At 35.8% G+C, this 16384-nt stretch overlaps 2 protein-coding genes across 4 annotated transcripts; both read right to left on the reverse strand.

Moving 5' to 3' along the window:
* Window positions 1–591: 591 nt before the first annotated feature.
* NUDT16 (nudix hydrolase homolog 16) lies at window positions 592–6577 on the reverse strand. Of its 2 annotated transcripts, XM_086636962.1 has the most exons (5): window positions 6373–6567; window positions 6010–6219; window positions 5205–5316; window positions 3236–3319; window positions 592–1169 (listed from the first exon to the last, which is right to left on the reverse strand). In XM_086636962.1, exons 2-5 carry the CDS (start codon window positions 6078–6080, stop codon window positions 876–878), a joined length of 561 nt encoding a protein of 186 aa, XP_086493088.1. In that variant the 5' UTR covers window positions 6081–6219; window positions 6373–6567; the 3' UTR covers window positions 592–875. The 2 variants fall into 2 exon arrangements, with proteins under 2 accessions (XP_086493088.1, XP_086493087.1); XM_086636961.1 differs by having other exon boundaries at window positions 6010–6577.
* A 2908-nt stretch (window positions 6578–9485) lies between these two features.
* LOC147541923 (sequence-specific DNA binding transcription factor) lies at window positions 9486–11291 on the reverse strand. Of its 2 annotated transcripts, none has more exons than XM_086637397.1 (2): window positions 10461–11291; window positions 9486–10025 (listed from the first exon to the last, which is right to left on the reverse strand). In XM_086637397.1, exons 1-2 carry the CDS (start codon window positions 11085–11087, stop codon window positions 9603–9605), a joined length of 1050 nt encoding a protein of 349 aa, XP_086493523.1. In that variant the 5' UTR covers window positions 11088–11291; the 3' UTR covers window positions 9486–9602. The 2 variants fall into 2 exon arrangements, with proteins under 2 accessions (XP_086493523.1, XP_086493522.1); XM_086637396.1 differs by having other exon boundaries at window positions 9486–10028; window positions 10461–11218.
* Between the last annotated feature and the right edge of the window lie 5093 nt (window positions 11292–16384).

Consider the following 16384-nt stretch of genomic DNA (forward strand, 5'->3'; position numbering starts at 1 on the left):
AAATTTTGTAAGTACGGCTTCTTTTTAGAGTGATTAGCATGGCTCATGCCCCTTTCAAGGCTTCACTTGAAATAAAATGCAACATATAATTTCCATACCATCTTTGCCCAAATTTGCCATATTGACTGTGTATTCTGAGATAAAATCTGCCAGCGGACAATGGGAGGAGTTCATGGATGATGGATCTGACAGCGTTCTTTTTTTTTGACAGCGTGTTTTTCTTAGCAGCTCAAATGAGTTGCCGATGATGTTGGAGAATCAATGGATGAAGCGTAGAGGAGACATTACTACAGCCCAGAGCTAGTTGGTTCTATTTCAAATGCACTAGTTGAGTTATCTAAACAAATACTTTGAAGTAAGACAATTTTCTTAGACACCAAATCAATGATATCTTAGCAAGTTAGCTTGACAAACAAGAGAACTAGTGATTTAGCTAGAGATTGTGACCAGCCAGCCGGCCCATTCCTAGAATTATCTTCCACGTGCATCTATACCGAGCAAAAAAGATAGAAAACCAAAACAGAACATGTGACTAAATGATTGAACAGATGAAACTAAAGATGATAACTGACGGGGGGGGGGAGCTAAATCTTAAACAAAGTTTAACCAGAAATTGTTCATATCCTAAAATGTTAAGTACTTTCTTCCCAATTCAAGTTGGAATACAAAATTTACCAAATTCAGTGCTAGCTCAGAAATGAAAGTCGGTGATAACAATTCGAACTAAAAGAACAAAGATAACGATATACCAGAAGAAGAAAGTTTTCTGGTGTTCTTGTTCAGTTCTTTTACTACTTCTCGACCCAAAACTTGAAATCATTTCAGCATTTAGATAGTTGTTTGATTGTATGCTTTTATGTACTAAGCGAATACAATCAGGAATGATCTGGAGAAGAAGGAGAATGGTCTTGCTCATCAGCTGAGTTCAACGTTGTTTCAGCTTCCCACTTAGAGAAAGCTTCTACAAGTACCTTTCTCATCCATGGATGTCGGCAATTCTCTGCTGCTTCAGGAACTGTTAACCATGTTCTCATTCGGGTGCTCTGCTCTGGCCATGATGCGAGTTCTTCCTTTACTAACAAAGCAAACATAGCAGCTCTACATAACCCTTCCGGGCTGAACTCGTCTTGGTGAGTTTTGCTCTTGAAGTCATAATAACCAAGGAAGTGCTGCAATGTGATTAATGGAGTCAAGAGTTGGTTCATAGCCAGGGAAAAGAAACAGATATGTAATCCAAATGAGATAGTTGACAGCAAAGAATCAAGAAAACAAAGAAGTGCACAAGCCTGAACGCATACAACATACATATCACTCGGTTCATGAAGGTGTTTATATAGCAAAGAAGAGTTGTTCATTGCAGACTCCGTTTGAATACCAGGGTTCAGCTTCCATAAAAATGAAATACAATTCTGGGTCCTCAAATCTGTCCGTGTAGAGAAGACATGGATTTGATAGGAGACAATATGAACAAGCAGATTAAATTCACTGAACTTACAATGAACTGTCATAAACAGACCTTAGAGCATTATGTTGAGCATTTTCACATGACACCAGTGAAGTATTAAGTTAAATTTTGTGAAGACATATTATAGTAGGATTCTTAGAATACTTCTCAAAGTTAACAGAAAAGACTGGAAGGTCTTTATACATAATGAAGGACTTCATTATCTGTACCCACATGGCATGTTAATACTGATCGTATGTTTACTAAAATTTGTGATCCTCCTTCTCCCACTATTGTCATATGACCACACCAATTAGTTACGACTATCCAGTCCTATGCCCTCGTCCTCAATGAGTTTGTATCTTTTAAAAATTTACCATCAAGAGACGGCTCCACATTTGACGCATAAGAGGAAGAGCTGACCATTTTCAAATTCTTCGGAATCCAATGATTGCAACCTGATGACTAGGATGTAACTCTTGTATGTGGGTCGCAAAGGAAGCACATGCCTACTTTTTGGCAGAGCATCACATGCATAATGACACTGATCGTATGTTTGGTAAAATATGTGATCCTCCTTATCCCACTATGGCCATATGACCACACAAATTAGTTTCGACTATCCAGTCCTATGCCCTCTTCCTCGATGAGTTTGTATCTTTATGATTCACCATCAAGGGGCGGCTCTTCATTTTACGCATAAGAGGAAGGGCTGACCATTTTCAAATTCTTCCAAGTTCAATGATGGCATCCTAACAACTAGGATGTAAGTCTTGTCCGTGATTCACAAAGGAAGCCCATGCCTACTTTTTGGCAGGGCATCACAAGCATAATGACCTTGATTTAGTAGTGACATTACTAGTACACTTTAGAAGAGTTTCCTCGAGCGAAAAAAAAGTAGCATCGCTCCACTCACTGTCTCAGTGATAAAGTTGTTCATGAACAAGTATAACAATCAGACAACAGAGAAATATATGACTTCTCTTCTAAAGATATTTAGCCAAAAGTGATAGTGGTTTCTACAAGCAACTGTTTCCTCACAAGATCATCAGTCGTTATGTAGGTTGTTTTTCTCTATTATAGACAAAAAGTGGATTCCAAGAGCAACTTTCAAATACCAAGGTAGCATGTATCCTCTAGCATGCCAGCTCAATAGTTGCAAATAAATAGAGTGCAATTTATCAAAATAATTTGCAGGGAGCAAGATGGGTAAGGTAAACGACACTCAGGTAAAGTGTACGATTGACTGTAATGGGGGTCCTCTTTGCACTTATATCTTTCAAATATTCCTTCCACTGATAAGATGGAGAACAATTGTAGAAAAAAGTGTAAGCCCATGAAGGTAGGACATTTTAAACCAATCAACTGACGAGTGCTATTTAAACCTTGAGTTTCTGTAACTGTAATTAGGCTAGACCTAGTACACAAATCTTACTGTTCTGATTTCAATAAATAAGACAGTATCTTGAAAATAAAATCACAAAATCATTCCAATCATTAGTTGCTTAAAACCAGAGCTCTTGTATAAAGGGTCTGGTCAAGGTACAAACAAATATTGTCTTTCATGAATTCTGATTGTTTTCAAGGCAGCAGAAAAAGCGGTTTGAAGTGTGGAAGCCGCAGTTAGTGCAGAATGTTCCAACATATAGTTTGTATTGATGTTAGTTTAAATAGAATAAATTAGCTTAAACCATTTCTATTTCAGAAAGATCAAGACCTAATTGTCATGAAATTATATAGTAAGAAAAGATACTTGAAAGTATGTGTAAGATAATTATAAGATGAGTTTACCATTATGACCCCTCGTACTCCAGCTTCCTCTAAAGCCTCCCGTGCTGCTGCCTCCTCCATGTTTTCATCATTCTCCCAGCCTCCCTACAAAAATCAATTTAAGGTGTCATGAACAAAAGCTAGGGTTCACATGTTATCTTTTGTACAGCTCGAACTAAAGAAACAAGTGCAAATACTGCAGAAATAAATAAAAAAAATTACTATTGTAAAACCAAATGTTTACAAAATGGTTGTGCTGCATTTCGTATTTCAGTGATAACAAAAGAAAATTCATGGTTGAGTTACTTCCTTTTCTGTAATGGGGAATTAGTCTAGTTGGTACTTCCTATTATCTTTTTGAAATTAAGGACTTCATTTGGTAGGACTAAACTTGTACTGACCTGCTTAATAACAATGTTTAGGTGCCAACCAAGGAATTAAATTTTGGTTTCGGTGGAAATTTCGAGAGGTCTGAAAATGGAAATATTTTGGTCAGTGTGAAATTTTTGCAAACGCTAGGAAGTCATATAAATATGATGAAATGTATTTTGCAAGATTGCATGTGAATACACCCCCTTGGACTAACAAAGTGGGTTAAAAATCAATTGTGTTTCTGATCTATGACTAAAATACCCAGAGATAGAGAAGAGGAAAAGAAAGGGCGAGCTTAGCATTTTGGCCAATCATCAGCAGACACCTTAGCTCTCTGAACAACATGTATTCCTTGTCAAAAGCGATAAATCAAAACATTACTTTCTTCACAGACGAAGTATTGAGACTGTTCCTCTGAGGATGGGTGCATTGCTGATCACCAATCCATTAAGGTGAATAATTTCAGCAACCACAAAAGACTTCAAAAGAAGAAATGGAGGCTAAAGCAATCCATCGATTTCAAGTTTTCCCCACTAGAATACAACGCTCTTAGATATATTTGTATGGGCAAGCACGGCACAGGTGCAGCTGCTCTTGCTGGGAGAAGGGTGGATGTTACTTGGAAATTGGAACTTTGAATGTGGATAAATGGGTCATTGTCAAACTTTAAATTATATGGTCAAGGATGAGCGAGTAAGAAGGCAATATCTTATATCTTCACCGATCTAGATGAAAAGTAAGGACTGAATATGACCTCGAAGATTGGTAAAATGGAATGAAGAAGACAATGATTGAATATCATGTGGTTAGTCATTGTAGCAACTCATAGAGTTCACACGAGTGGACCGATTGGCCGTCTCGCCACTATAAAAAAGGTGAATATAACCTCCTCAAAAAGGAAAAGAATGTTAAGCTTGCACTTACAAGAACTCTGTTGGGATAGTAACGAGGCATACACGAACAGGTTCCAAGGACAGACTTCCACCATAACCATTTACGATGTCTCTTTCTAACCGTGTTAAAAGTTAAAACCCAAATTTTGAAGAATTTATTTGTACAAAACCATATAAATGAAGATGAACAAGTGTTTGAGGGCAAAAGTATCAATAAGGAATGTATGACATTTAAAAAAGAAAGATTCAAGCAGAGATCATAGCCAATGCGAATTAGAAAGTGGAGTGAGCTCCCCCATAGTAAGTCCACATCCATAATGCCTTCAACTACAACTTGCATATATGAAGGTTTGCGAGTTAACTCATATTAAGGACTTTGGTACTTTCAGCGGGACATAAGAATTAATATGTCGCATAGAGTCCGCAAAACGAGGCTTATTTGTAGAGGATAAACTAACACGGGATGACCTTTATATTCTTTTACTAGTGTTGTTAATTCGAGAGCAGAATAAAACTATGACCATAAAAAGTACTAGAAAGTAGAAAAATAATCACTTCAAAATGAAGATTAACTCACGTCTCACAAGGCACATAGCAAAATATTACTTTAAGAAGTAATGAAACAAAGAAGAAAACTGTTACTTGATATCTAAACGATATTACTTAAATAACAAACAATAACTTCAATACTAAATGACTAACTCGTATACAATATAAAGTTATACCTTCGGAAACAGAAGACCTGGACCACTTGACGAGTTAATCATAAGAACCTCAACAATCTTCTCCGAGTTGCCGTCACTACCCTCATCATATCTATACCTAAACGGAATACAACTGAAATAAAGAATGAATTGCATTAGTTTGATACCAAATTTACTAATCCATATAACACAAAAAGTAGTTGATTTGTTTTTCATTTGCATATAAAAACTTAAAACATAGATTGTGACCATTTGGTGGAAACTAAGGGTATCAATAACATTAGAACAGACAAAAAATTTGTTCTTGAACTTTTATTAATAGGTGGTATGCAATCCCATCTTTTTGCATTCAATGCCCATAAACATGCCCTTATTTCTCATCAATATAAACTTAGAAGTGATATTATTGTTCTATCAATATTAACAATCAGTTCAAAAACCAACCAATTGGAGTTTAGTTCATTTTGAAGATATAAAACAGTTACAATATCTCTCTTTTTGAATAAAACTTGACAGCGAATATCCTCGATCACAATCAAGGAATTAAATTTGGAAATATTACGGTCATTTATATACCGAAATTTCCACCGAAACGCAATCAATTATCATTATTTGACTCATTCAGTTGGAAAATGCAAAGAATTTTCAATGACATATCATCATATATTATGTAAGTGACTGAATCTTGTCGATGGGTTAGAGATAACCCAGACACAACAAATGGACACATCAAAATCAAAGTTAAAATAAGTACGAATAATGAAAGAGAAGGAAATAAACAAACAAAAACCAGGGTAAGAGTGAAATGAGGAAGAAATTTGATTACCCAGCGACAAGGCGACAACCACCTTCGTAGCGTTGTAAATGTCTACCAGTACGAGCAACCAAATCAGACATTATGGTTTAAAGAATAGTTAATTTTATCTTCAATGTTGTTGCTTATATAATTAATCATCTCCTCCTCGAAATCATCTCCATTGTTATAACATCAAATCGCATCTTCTTCACAGATGATTTGATTACAAATGTTGGTACTCTGCATGATTACAAAATCAATTTTTTTTCTTCTCAAATGAATTACCCCCATTAATCAAAGGGGTTTCCCTAATAAAAAAACCAGGGTTCTAGAGAGAGAGAGAGATGTGAAACCGAAGGAACAGTAGATGTGAAGAAACAACGATCAAATTACCCTCTAACAATGGCGGAGAAGGGACGAGGGGAGGGGCTCGCTCGCTCTGTTCTTGGATGTTTTGAGAGAGAGAGAAGAGGAGGAGGAAGAGAGAGAGGAGGAGATTTGATAGGGGAGGAGAGTGAGATGTGAAATGTTAGAGAACCCTAACGGTGTATCCGTTTCGGATCCATGATGGCCGGTTAGATGACTCACGGGTGACGTCGATTTCTTATGCGTGAATAACGGAACACCCCTATTGGACTTGGTCAATGTTTCGTTTCTTCTTTGTGGATAAAATTTCTTTTTTCTTTTTTTTTTTCTTGTTGTTTTACGTGGATAAATTATTATTTTTCTTATTGTTAGTACTAGTCTACCGATGATGGCTTCTGTCAACAACTGATAGCTCAATTGGTAAGACATATACGCCAAAATTCTGGAGATTTTGATTTCATAAGAGATGAAATCTATAATGTTGTTCCTCTGATTATCAATCGAGAAGTTTATCAATATTCCTTCTTTCGGATTAACTGAGATAGACAAATGTAATGGAGTCGAGGCGAGAATAAGTTCTCTTTCCTTAAGACATTTTACGCCCCTGTAATAGTACCAAACATTAGGGTGTATGCCTTCGGGATACAACAACTTTCCTTTCAGAGTTTTAAGATGGTACTTCTATATTCTAAAAGCGGACGAACCTTCGTAAATATTATGAGTTCTTGGACTAATGCGGATGATCTTCTAGGCGCTTTGGAAATTCAAACTTCACTCGAAACTTCTTTCTTCCTTTTTCTAGATTATACTAGAATTACTTCCCAATAAGTATCCCAGACACACAGAATACTAACTGTTAGAAGAGAAGAGAAGAAGATAATGAATTGAATTGATAAAAAAATAAAGTGGGTTTGGATTGTTTATATAGGAATTGAATGGACACTAAATTAGGGACACATCTATCAGAGTTTTGGGACACAACTCTTAGAAATGAGTTGGTTAATTGACTGGAATTTTCAGCTGAGTTCTAGGCCATCAGATTTAGCTAAAAAGCTCGGCCAGAACGTGATCAGTTAGATCAATCCCGAAACTTTCCCAACAAATGAGTTAAATGACCGTTAGATGGGATCCTGAATCATGCCCAAAGCGGGATAAACGCCACGCGTTGGATCTGGCGCAATCCCGCGCGATGAACGCAAGCCGTCCAGATTTGGACGAACGCAATGGTGCGTTCCGTTTCTAAGTTTGACGAGTCGGGTCTAGCCAAAATCGGCTTCGGTTCCGATTCCAACATATAATTTATTGAACTTGAACTGTTAAGGGTATAAATAAAGTAGTCTAGTTGGGATTTAGGTTCGTAGTTGGGTTTGGGTTTACATCTTAGTTTAGTTGGCCTATATGTCCGTTCTTTAAAAAAAAATTAAAAGTTGCCAGTTATCGTGTTTATAACATCTTATTGATTTAGCTATGTCATTTTTATATATTGGACTCCAAGAGTCATTACATTTGGATGGAATTGATACGTCATGAATATATTATGCACTAGATCATGAATTTGGATGAACACTATAACCGGCATATTAATACATCTTGGACCCTAAATGTTATATAAAGACCCCTAGGACCATTCTAAGGGTTTGAAAGTCTATCTATTCCTAAATCTAGTTTATTTATTGCCTAAATTATATGAGATAAATCTTGGCGATAAACTACTTTCACCGAGATTCGATCCCCAGATCTCATAGGTTTAAGAGGGATGTCCAACCACTACACCAAAGGGTGATGAACGATGTAGCTATGTCATTGTAATGACTGTCGTAGTCACTTCCTAAAAAGAAAATGATGTTTTGGGAAAAAAAAAACATTGGCTACAAAATTTTGATAGAGTGAAAAAAATCAAAATTTCATTCTAAACAATCCTTCTTCCCATGTCATCGGCATAGGATTGTCGGTTGGTTCTTTGTCGGCGACCCTCGCTGGAATTCTTTTTCTCTTCTATTTCTTCTGATCTTCATCTCTTTTTCATCTCATCTTTCTCTTTTGACCCCTCACAGAGTCAGCTATGGGGGCAAGCGAGCAAAGTCTCGCTTCGGGGCCAAGGGGCCTCACAGGATGCTAGCGAGAGAGAACTAATGATAGTTGTGATGGCCTGAAGTGGTGGGCGGGTATGGAGAAGAAAGAAAAAATTTTGTTTTCTCAGAAAATGTAACAATATCAATAATTTTTCTTTAAAATTTTGTACTCCAATACAAAAATTTTCTTGTTTTTCCAAATCACGGGCTTAGAAAAATATGCACGACACTACCCAAACAAACCCCTCAAATATCATGAATTTGGATGAACACTATAACCGGCATATTAATACATCTTGGACCCTAAATGTTATATAAAGAACCCTAGGACCATTCTAAGGGTTTGAAAGTCTATCTATTCCTAAATCTAGTTTATTTATTGCCTAAATTACATGAAATAAATCTTGGCGATAAACTACTTTCACCGAGATTCGATCCCCAGATCTCATAGGTTTAAAAGGGATGTCCAACCACTACACCAAAGGGTGATGAACGATGTAGCTATGTCATTGTAATGACTGTCGTAGTCACTTCCTAAAAAGAAAATGATGTTTTGGGAAAAAAACATTGGGTACAAAATTTTGATAGAGTGAAAAAAATCAAAATTTCATTCTAAACAATCCTTCTTCCCATGTCATCGGCATAGGATTGTCGGTTGGCTCTTTGTCGACGACCCTCGCTGGAATTCCTTTTCTCTTCTATTTCTTCTGATCTTCATCTTTTTTCATCTCATCTTTCTCTTTTGACACCTCACAGGGTCAGTTATGGGGGCAAGCGAGCAAAGTCTCGCTTCGGGGCCAAGGGGCCTCACAGGATGCTAGCGATCGAGAGAAAAGTAATGATAGTTGTGATGATCTGAAGTGGTGGGCGGATGTGGAGAAGAAAAAAAAATTCTGTTATCCCAGAAAATTAACGATATCAATAATTTTTGTTTAAAATTTTGTACCTAGCAGGGAAATTTTCTTGTTTTTCCAAATCACGGGCTTAGAAAAATATGCACGTTACTACCCAAACAAACCCCTCAAATATCCAAAGTTAAGATCTAATCAAACTGACTTTTCAGATGACTTAATTATAAGAAACCTCTGAATTAGTTTTTTCTTTTCCTTACCACTGAATTCATAAAGAGTACATATTAATATATAAGTGTAACACAAGTACTTAGCCAAATTAGCATAACCAAAATCAATTAGTACTTGTTCCAACTCTCAAAGAAGAATCAATATCTTTACCATTACTTGCTAATATCTTGGCAATCTGCAACTGTGTATTAGCAATAATTTCAGTTCTTTTAAGCTCCATTTCTACTTTCTTAGCTTCTGCTTCAATTCTCATCTTCTCTATTTCTTTCATTGTTTCCATCTTCGCTTGTTCGGATTTCATTACTACCTCCCCTAACCATCGAATACTATCCGCTATTTCCCATTCCTCATTACCTCGTCTTCTCTTTTTGTTGTTCTTGTTTTTCTCCTTCTCTACCTTAATTTTCTTCATTTTCAACTTCTCTTTGATTGTTTCGGAGACGGGTGTGCTCCCACTACTTCCCATTTGGTCCATTGACATCTTATCTGACCCATTGTCAAAAAAATTTACTCCCACTTGTTCTTCCTGCTGGACAATCAGTAAACAAAAAAGATTAACAACTAAATGGCTATATATTTACTAGCATGGCATGTAATTAAGTCTCAAGTCAACTAACCACCATGACAAATTGAGATTGGCTAAATCTAAAGCTAGCAAGGGTTTTTGAAAGATAGTGAATATCTCATATGAGCAAATTAAAAATCACAAGAAGAAAAAGAGAAAGAGAAAAAACAAAACCAAATTGAAATTAGAAACCAAGGATAGAAAGGAAAACTAAATTTATCATGATAGTGTTAGTTAATACTCTGTTGGGGTTAGCTTTTCGCTCTTAGCCTCTTATCTTCAAAACCAACTTACAAGGAGAGAGTATCCGATAGCTTATGATCTCGCTCACGAGTTATATTATGCAAATGATGTGGGATAATGCTAATAAAGATAGTTGAGTAATATGATACAAACCTTGCCCGTAGGCATTCGGTCCACCTCATTTGATTCATGTGAATCTAGGTGCATCGTGGCTGTAACCGGAAGAGGAGCCAATGGAGAAGGAGGTAGTGGTAGTGGTGCTGATGGTGGTAAAGGTGGAGGTGGAGGTGGTGGATCAAGAATTACAAGAGGAGGGTGAGGACGAGTAGTATTAGTAGTGGTAGGAGGATGAGTACTAATGGAAGTCCTACATCTAAGCAATTGATCAAGTCGTTGAAATAGCGGCCAAGACGAAGGATCAGTACTACACGACTCTGATCGATATCGTTTCTTCATAGACTCAATCTTGTTTTTGCACTGTGTTTGTGTTTTTGATGATTTGGTTGAGTTAGCTCTTGAAGAAACATGGGAAGCAACATCTTCCCAATCTTGTCCTTTAAGTTTAGCTCTATTTCTAAGAACCCATTTTGATTCATAAGCATCAAGTAAGCTTGAAACTGCACCTTCACTCCATTCATCTCTCTTTAATCTATCTCCACTAATTGAATTACTTGCTAAAGTACTTGGTTTTCTAATCAAACCAACATGAGATTGATTATGTTGATCTTCCTTAATATTGTTAGAAGTATTATTAGGTTCTTCTTTTTCCATATCTCTCATCCATTCTCTTTCTATCACCTCTTGTTCTTAATGGGTTTATTCATTTTGGATGATGAGAGTGAAAAGGGATGGGAATTGCAGTGATGGGTTGAAAACCACTAGCATTTTAGAGAGAAAGAGAAAGAGCACTTGTGTTAGTGGCCAACCATGGTGGTCACTTTAGTCAAATGAGTTAATCATATTGGTGTTCACTTTTGTGTAATTAGTGTTGTTTCTAAGTGTTGTGTTTAGCTTTTATGGTTATTTAATCCGTCTTGGAATGAAATTCTCATATTGTGTTTTGTCTTTATGGGTTTCTTTTAGCTGTTAGCGTGCATACAAAGCCAATATATTACATCCCACTACCATGGTGGTCTAATTCCACCCACACTTATTGTGGATTTGTTGACACACACTCTATACATTAGGAAATAAGTCTCTTCTTTTTTACTTCTATTTCCTTCCAATAGGTAGCTTATTTTTAAGAGAATAGGAGTGTCACTTGATACTAATTTGAATAGATTTTTGAGCCCAAATGGTAAATGATACAAATTAAGGTTACCAGATAAACTACCAAAACTTAAGAGATTTACATTATTTTGTGATCTATGTAAGTACTTGAGATATACAATAAAAGTATAACTAATACGGCCCCTAGTAATTCTTTTGTTTTGGTATTTTTTTTAATTATGTGACTGCGACGTAAATTGAGTTATGAATTTACTTGTAATTTGTCGACCTGCCGTATTAAACAATCACATTCTCCTAAAAGATGTAACAAAGTTTCCTTGACCAAATTAGATGTAAGCTAATAAGAACATCCACACTCCCATATTTTATATAAAGGTGATGTATATAAACCTATTAATTGATAACATTAGACAACAATATTGTCGCTTCAGTAATTAATAAAGACATGTTTAACAAATTAAAGAAAATGTAATATTACGATCATAGATGACAAGACTATATTTGTTCACACTTTCGATTACAAAAAATAGATACAATTCTTCTTATGTCAACGAGTCCATCCTTTACTAACTACCTCTGCCACTACCTCCACCGAGATAAACCATTTTACTCTAGCACTAGTGCACTACAAACTTTTAAATGAAAGTCACTTTTTTTAGAGAAATAAGTCACTCTTTTTTTGTTGAGAAAGAAATAAGTCACTCAAATTCCAACTATATATTTAGCTTTGAGTTTTCTTTTTTTAAGCTTTAGATTCCTCTAAGCACTAAAGAAAAGTGAGAAAACCCCAAGAATCAAAAGGTTCTTCTAATCCTAGACTAGTACTTAAACAAGGTAGTGGCTATGTTACTTTTTCTTATTGTGTCAATGGTTTAGCTTTTAATGTTCCATGGCTCTCTGACTAACCTAGGGACAACATTACCTCATACGTTAAACAGTTGATGTCAATAGTTGTTTACTTGGAAAAATATTCCGATTCAATTTAAAGATGTTAGGTTGATGAGGTGTTTTTGGACCTACTTTAGAGGGTTCCGCTCATCGTACTGTTTCGATCTACTAGTTTTAGCATTCTTGGGAAGTGTTTAATTTGATAGAAATTGTTGTTTAGGTCAAAAGATTATTTATAATAACAAAAAAACATGTAATTTTTTTCTATTAACTAGAAATTGACAAAATATTATGGTAATGATATATCAATTTAAAATAATACTACGTTAGAGCATCTCCAATGCAACACTCAATCTTAGAAACTCTAAGTGCCACGTATGATTTTTTGAGTTTTTTCTGAAAAACTCTCTCCAATGCAATACTCTATTTGAATCTCTAAGATGACGTGTCGAGGGTGGAATAGAGATATCTCAAGAGGACACTCTATTTCTAGAGTGGCCTCTTGAGATATCTCTAATTGTCCAACTCATCAATACTTGATTTTCAACCAAGAGAAATCGAGTCTTCTATTTTTCTAAAATAACTAATTATTTATTTACAAAAATAACTACGCCACATAAGTAAATAAGATAAGTGTAGAGTTTTCTATTGGAGACAAAAAAATTTTAAGATCTTTATTAACGCCACTTACGAGTGAGAATCTCAATTGAGACCCCCTATTTTTTTGAGATGAATGAAATTCTGGTTTATCTAAAAAAAATTAGCAATCAAGTCATTTTCTAATTTGTTTGTTTTCAAAATACCCATGTACATTAAACTCACTTTCTCTCTTAAAAAAAAACCACGAAATTGTAAGATATTTTTTTCTTCTTTAATGCTTCTTCTTCATCAATCCTTGCATCTTGTTCTTACCATCGAAAAGTTATAATTTTGAAAGAAGATAATCAGAATCAATGGACTCAATCTCATGTTTTTACTAATCATAAATCTTCAGCAAAATCGATTTCTCTCAGACTCAAAACGTCTGTGTTTCTCCCTCTAGCGCTCAAGAAATTGACTTTAAAGCTCTGTTATAAGAAGGTTTAATAAATCTAATTGTTAGGAAACCTTTGTGTGACATGTCCATGTTAGTGGCCAATCTAGATGTGATGAAGTCTATTTGGTCCCGGAGGGGAGGGTGGGATCTGAATATCCAAATAAAGTCAGGAGCATATTCTTCACTTTGCGTTTGTGCGGGAAAGAAGAAGAATTTCAATACGAGGCCAAATGGAAGAGGACACTCTTGAGAAGTCAATCAGGACCGAAGTTCTAATGTTGAGATCTTAGTTTGGATATAAGTACAAACCAAAAGTTATAAAAGACTAAATAAATCAAGATGATATATATATCGAATGAAAAGCAATTAATCTAATAAAAGCATTCACAGATGTTGATGTTATTCTTATTAGGGTCGATCACGGTTGACAATGTAGAGGCCCAATGCCAAATTTTAGTCTGAATCATTTTGAACGTGCTAACAGTTTTTTTAACGTGAAAGTAGTAAATAGAGAATTAAAATAATTTGACGGTGAAAAAAATAGTTTGTGGTTGAAGAATCCGAGTTTAACATAAGATGTTGCCATATAATCGACCTTACGTTTTTTAAATTACGCTTCTCCAATTGCAAGAAGCTTTTATATTTTCAAAGTATTATTTGAAATTTAGAAAAGTAAACTTCTAAGATAAAGACTCAACATTTAGGATTTTGACGTATGTTTTCTCACATTTTCTCACATTGTCATACATTTAATTTAAGATTTAAAGTGACAAATTTGTTAGACATAAATATTAGATAAAGGGATTTGGGAGAGATAAAGGAATGGGTGATTTGAGGGAGCGAAAGGAAAACGGAAGAGGATTTGCAAGAGAAAATGATGAAAGATGCCACCAACTCTTTAGCTATAATGGTTACCAAGTTGTTTTGGCTAGGTTTCAGGCGCGATACTTACGACATCATACCTCTTTAAGTATTTTGAGCAATTACAAAAAATAAAACGGAAATTTATGAGAGATCACGAGAGTAAAATTGTAAAGATGGAGATTTGTGTGGGAAGAGGTAGAAAGGGGAAGAGAGAGAACGAAGAGATGACATTTGCGACTAGGATCGTGTACTAGGTTTGAGGCCATTATTGAGTTACCGAACTATCAAATTTAGGCTATTAAGTAAACATGGTAGATACGAGAATCAAGGCAATGATTATGGCTCTTATAAAAGAGTGGAAGAAAAAAAGAAATAAATAATCAACCAAGCACTCAAACCTGAGATTACTAGGAATAAAGATCGTGTAATGTGATTTATAATGCTCGCAATTTTTTACTTCATTGTGCGTGTTGATCAAAACTTGAGAATATGAGTGGGAGGATTGATTTCCAAGGGAAAAGGAAATGCAAACCTATTTGCTTTACTAAGCTAGTAGAGTTTTTCATGCCTTGTTAGAAATTAACATGATGCCAGCATGTAAGGCTTCTCATGCCTAGTTGATGGAGTCATGATACTAAGCTAGAAGGGCGTCTCGTGCCTGGTTATTTGATAACATTTTCTTAAGTTAGCACGATTTTTTTGTGTCTGGGTAGCTGAAAACAATATATCTGTTAAGCTAGCGAGGTTTTTCATGCCTGATTTACAATCAATATGATGTAAGTTAACAAGGCTTTTCATGTTTGGTCTGTTTGGATAACTTCAAAAATCACACTAAACTAGTAGGATTTCTCATGTTTGGCAGAGGAGAGCTTTTTGGTTGGCATAGCAGGGCTTTGGGCCTGGTAGAGCAAGGCTCCGTGGCCTTGAAGAGTAAGGCTTTCCATTCATTCAAAATTCATAACTCAACCTCTTTGTCAATGATATATTTATTACCCAATTTAATTTATAACGTAAATTAGAAGGACATGTGCACCTTACAAGATTTGGGTCCTTCTGCAAAAGTTTTGATACTCTGCGTTCCATGTTGGGGCATGATGTAGCCGCCACTACCTTCCAAGATATATGTTCCAGGGAACACAATCTTCATCACCTTGTATGTGAAGGAGATGTCCTTCGACCAAAGATGCAATGCGAGCAATTTGTCGGATAGGACAATTGATGAAGAAGATCATCAAGTTCAGAAGATTTAGGGATCGTAGTGTTTAGATAGAAACCAACTACGATGGTCGAATTACGGGATAATTCACGGCTAACTTCGTCTGGATCCTAAATCGAGTTACACCAAAGAGTGTCTACTTGATCAGGAAACATGACTAGAGGGATTAAACATAAAAGTAGAGTTTTTCATGCCTTATTAGCAATTAACACAATGCTAGCGAGCAAGGCTTTTCATGCCTAGTTAATTGAGTTATGATACTAAGCTAGAAGGGTGCCTCGTGCCTGGTTATTTGATAACAGTTTCTTAAGTTAGCAGGACTTTTTGTGTGTAGGTAGTTGAAAACAATATACCTGCTAAGCTAGCAGGCTTTTCATGCCTAATTTACAAATAATATAATGTAAGTTAACTAGGCTTTTCATGTCTGGATATCTTCAAAAATCACGCTGAACTAGTAGGATTCCTCATGTTTGGTAGAGGAGAGCTTTTGATTGGCAGAGCAGAGCTTTTGGCCTGGCGGAGCAAGGCTCCGTGGCCTTGCAGACTAAGGCTTTCTATTCATTCCAAATTCATAACTGAACCTCTTTATCAATGATATATTATCCAATTTAATTTATAACGTAAATTAAAAGAACATGTGCACCTTACAACATCTGGGTCCTTCTGCAAAAGTTTAGATGCTTTGCATTCCATGTTGGGACATGATGTAGCCGTCGCTATCCTCCAAGATATATGTTCCAGGGAACACAATCTTCGTCATCTTGTGTGTGAATGAGATGTCCTTCGACCGAAGATGCAATGCGAGCCATTTGTCGGATAGGACAATTGATGAAGAAGATCATC

This window comes from Eschscholzia californica, unplaced genomic scaffold (genome assembly GCF_041429995.1).
Source record: "Eschscholzia californica isolate CP2 unplaced genomic scaffold, dmEscCali1.0.p SCAF_4, whole genome shotgun sequence".
Classification (NCBI taxonomy): domain Eukaryota; kingdom Viridiplantae; phylum Streptophyta; class Magnoliopsida; order Ranunculales; family Papaveraceae; genus Eschscholzia; species Eschscholzia californica.

Bases quoted from the DNA above. Each gene is read 5' to 3' on its own strand.
- LOC147541923 (XM_086637396.1), bottom strand. From the start codon at position 11,087: ATGAGAGATATGGAAAAAGAAGAACCTAATAATACTTCTAACAATATT. The intron at 10,029-10,460 runs GTTTGTATCATA...CTGATTGTCCAG, and splicing joins ACCGAATGCCTACGGGCAAG to CAGGAAGAACAAGTGGGAGT.
- NUDT16 (XM_086636961.1), bottom strand. From the start codon at position 6,080: ATGTCTGATTTGGTTGCTCGTACTGGTAGACATTTACAACGCTACGAA. The intron at 3,320-5,204 runs GTATAACTTTAT...TGATTTTTGTAG, and splicing joins CAGGTCTTCTGTTTCCGAAG to GGAGGCTGGGAGAATGATGA. The intron at 1,170-3,235 runs GTAAACTCATCT...ATCACATTGCAG, and splicing joins GAGTACGAGGGGTCATAATG to CACTTCCTTGGTTATTATGA.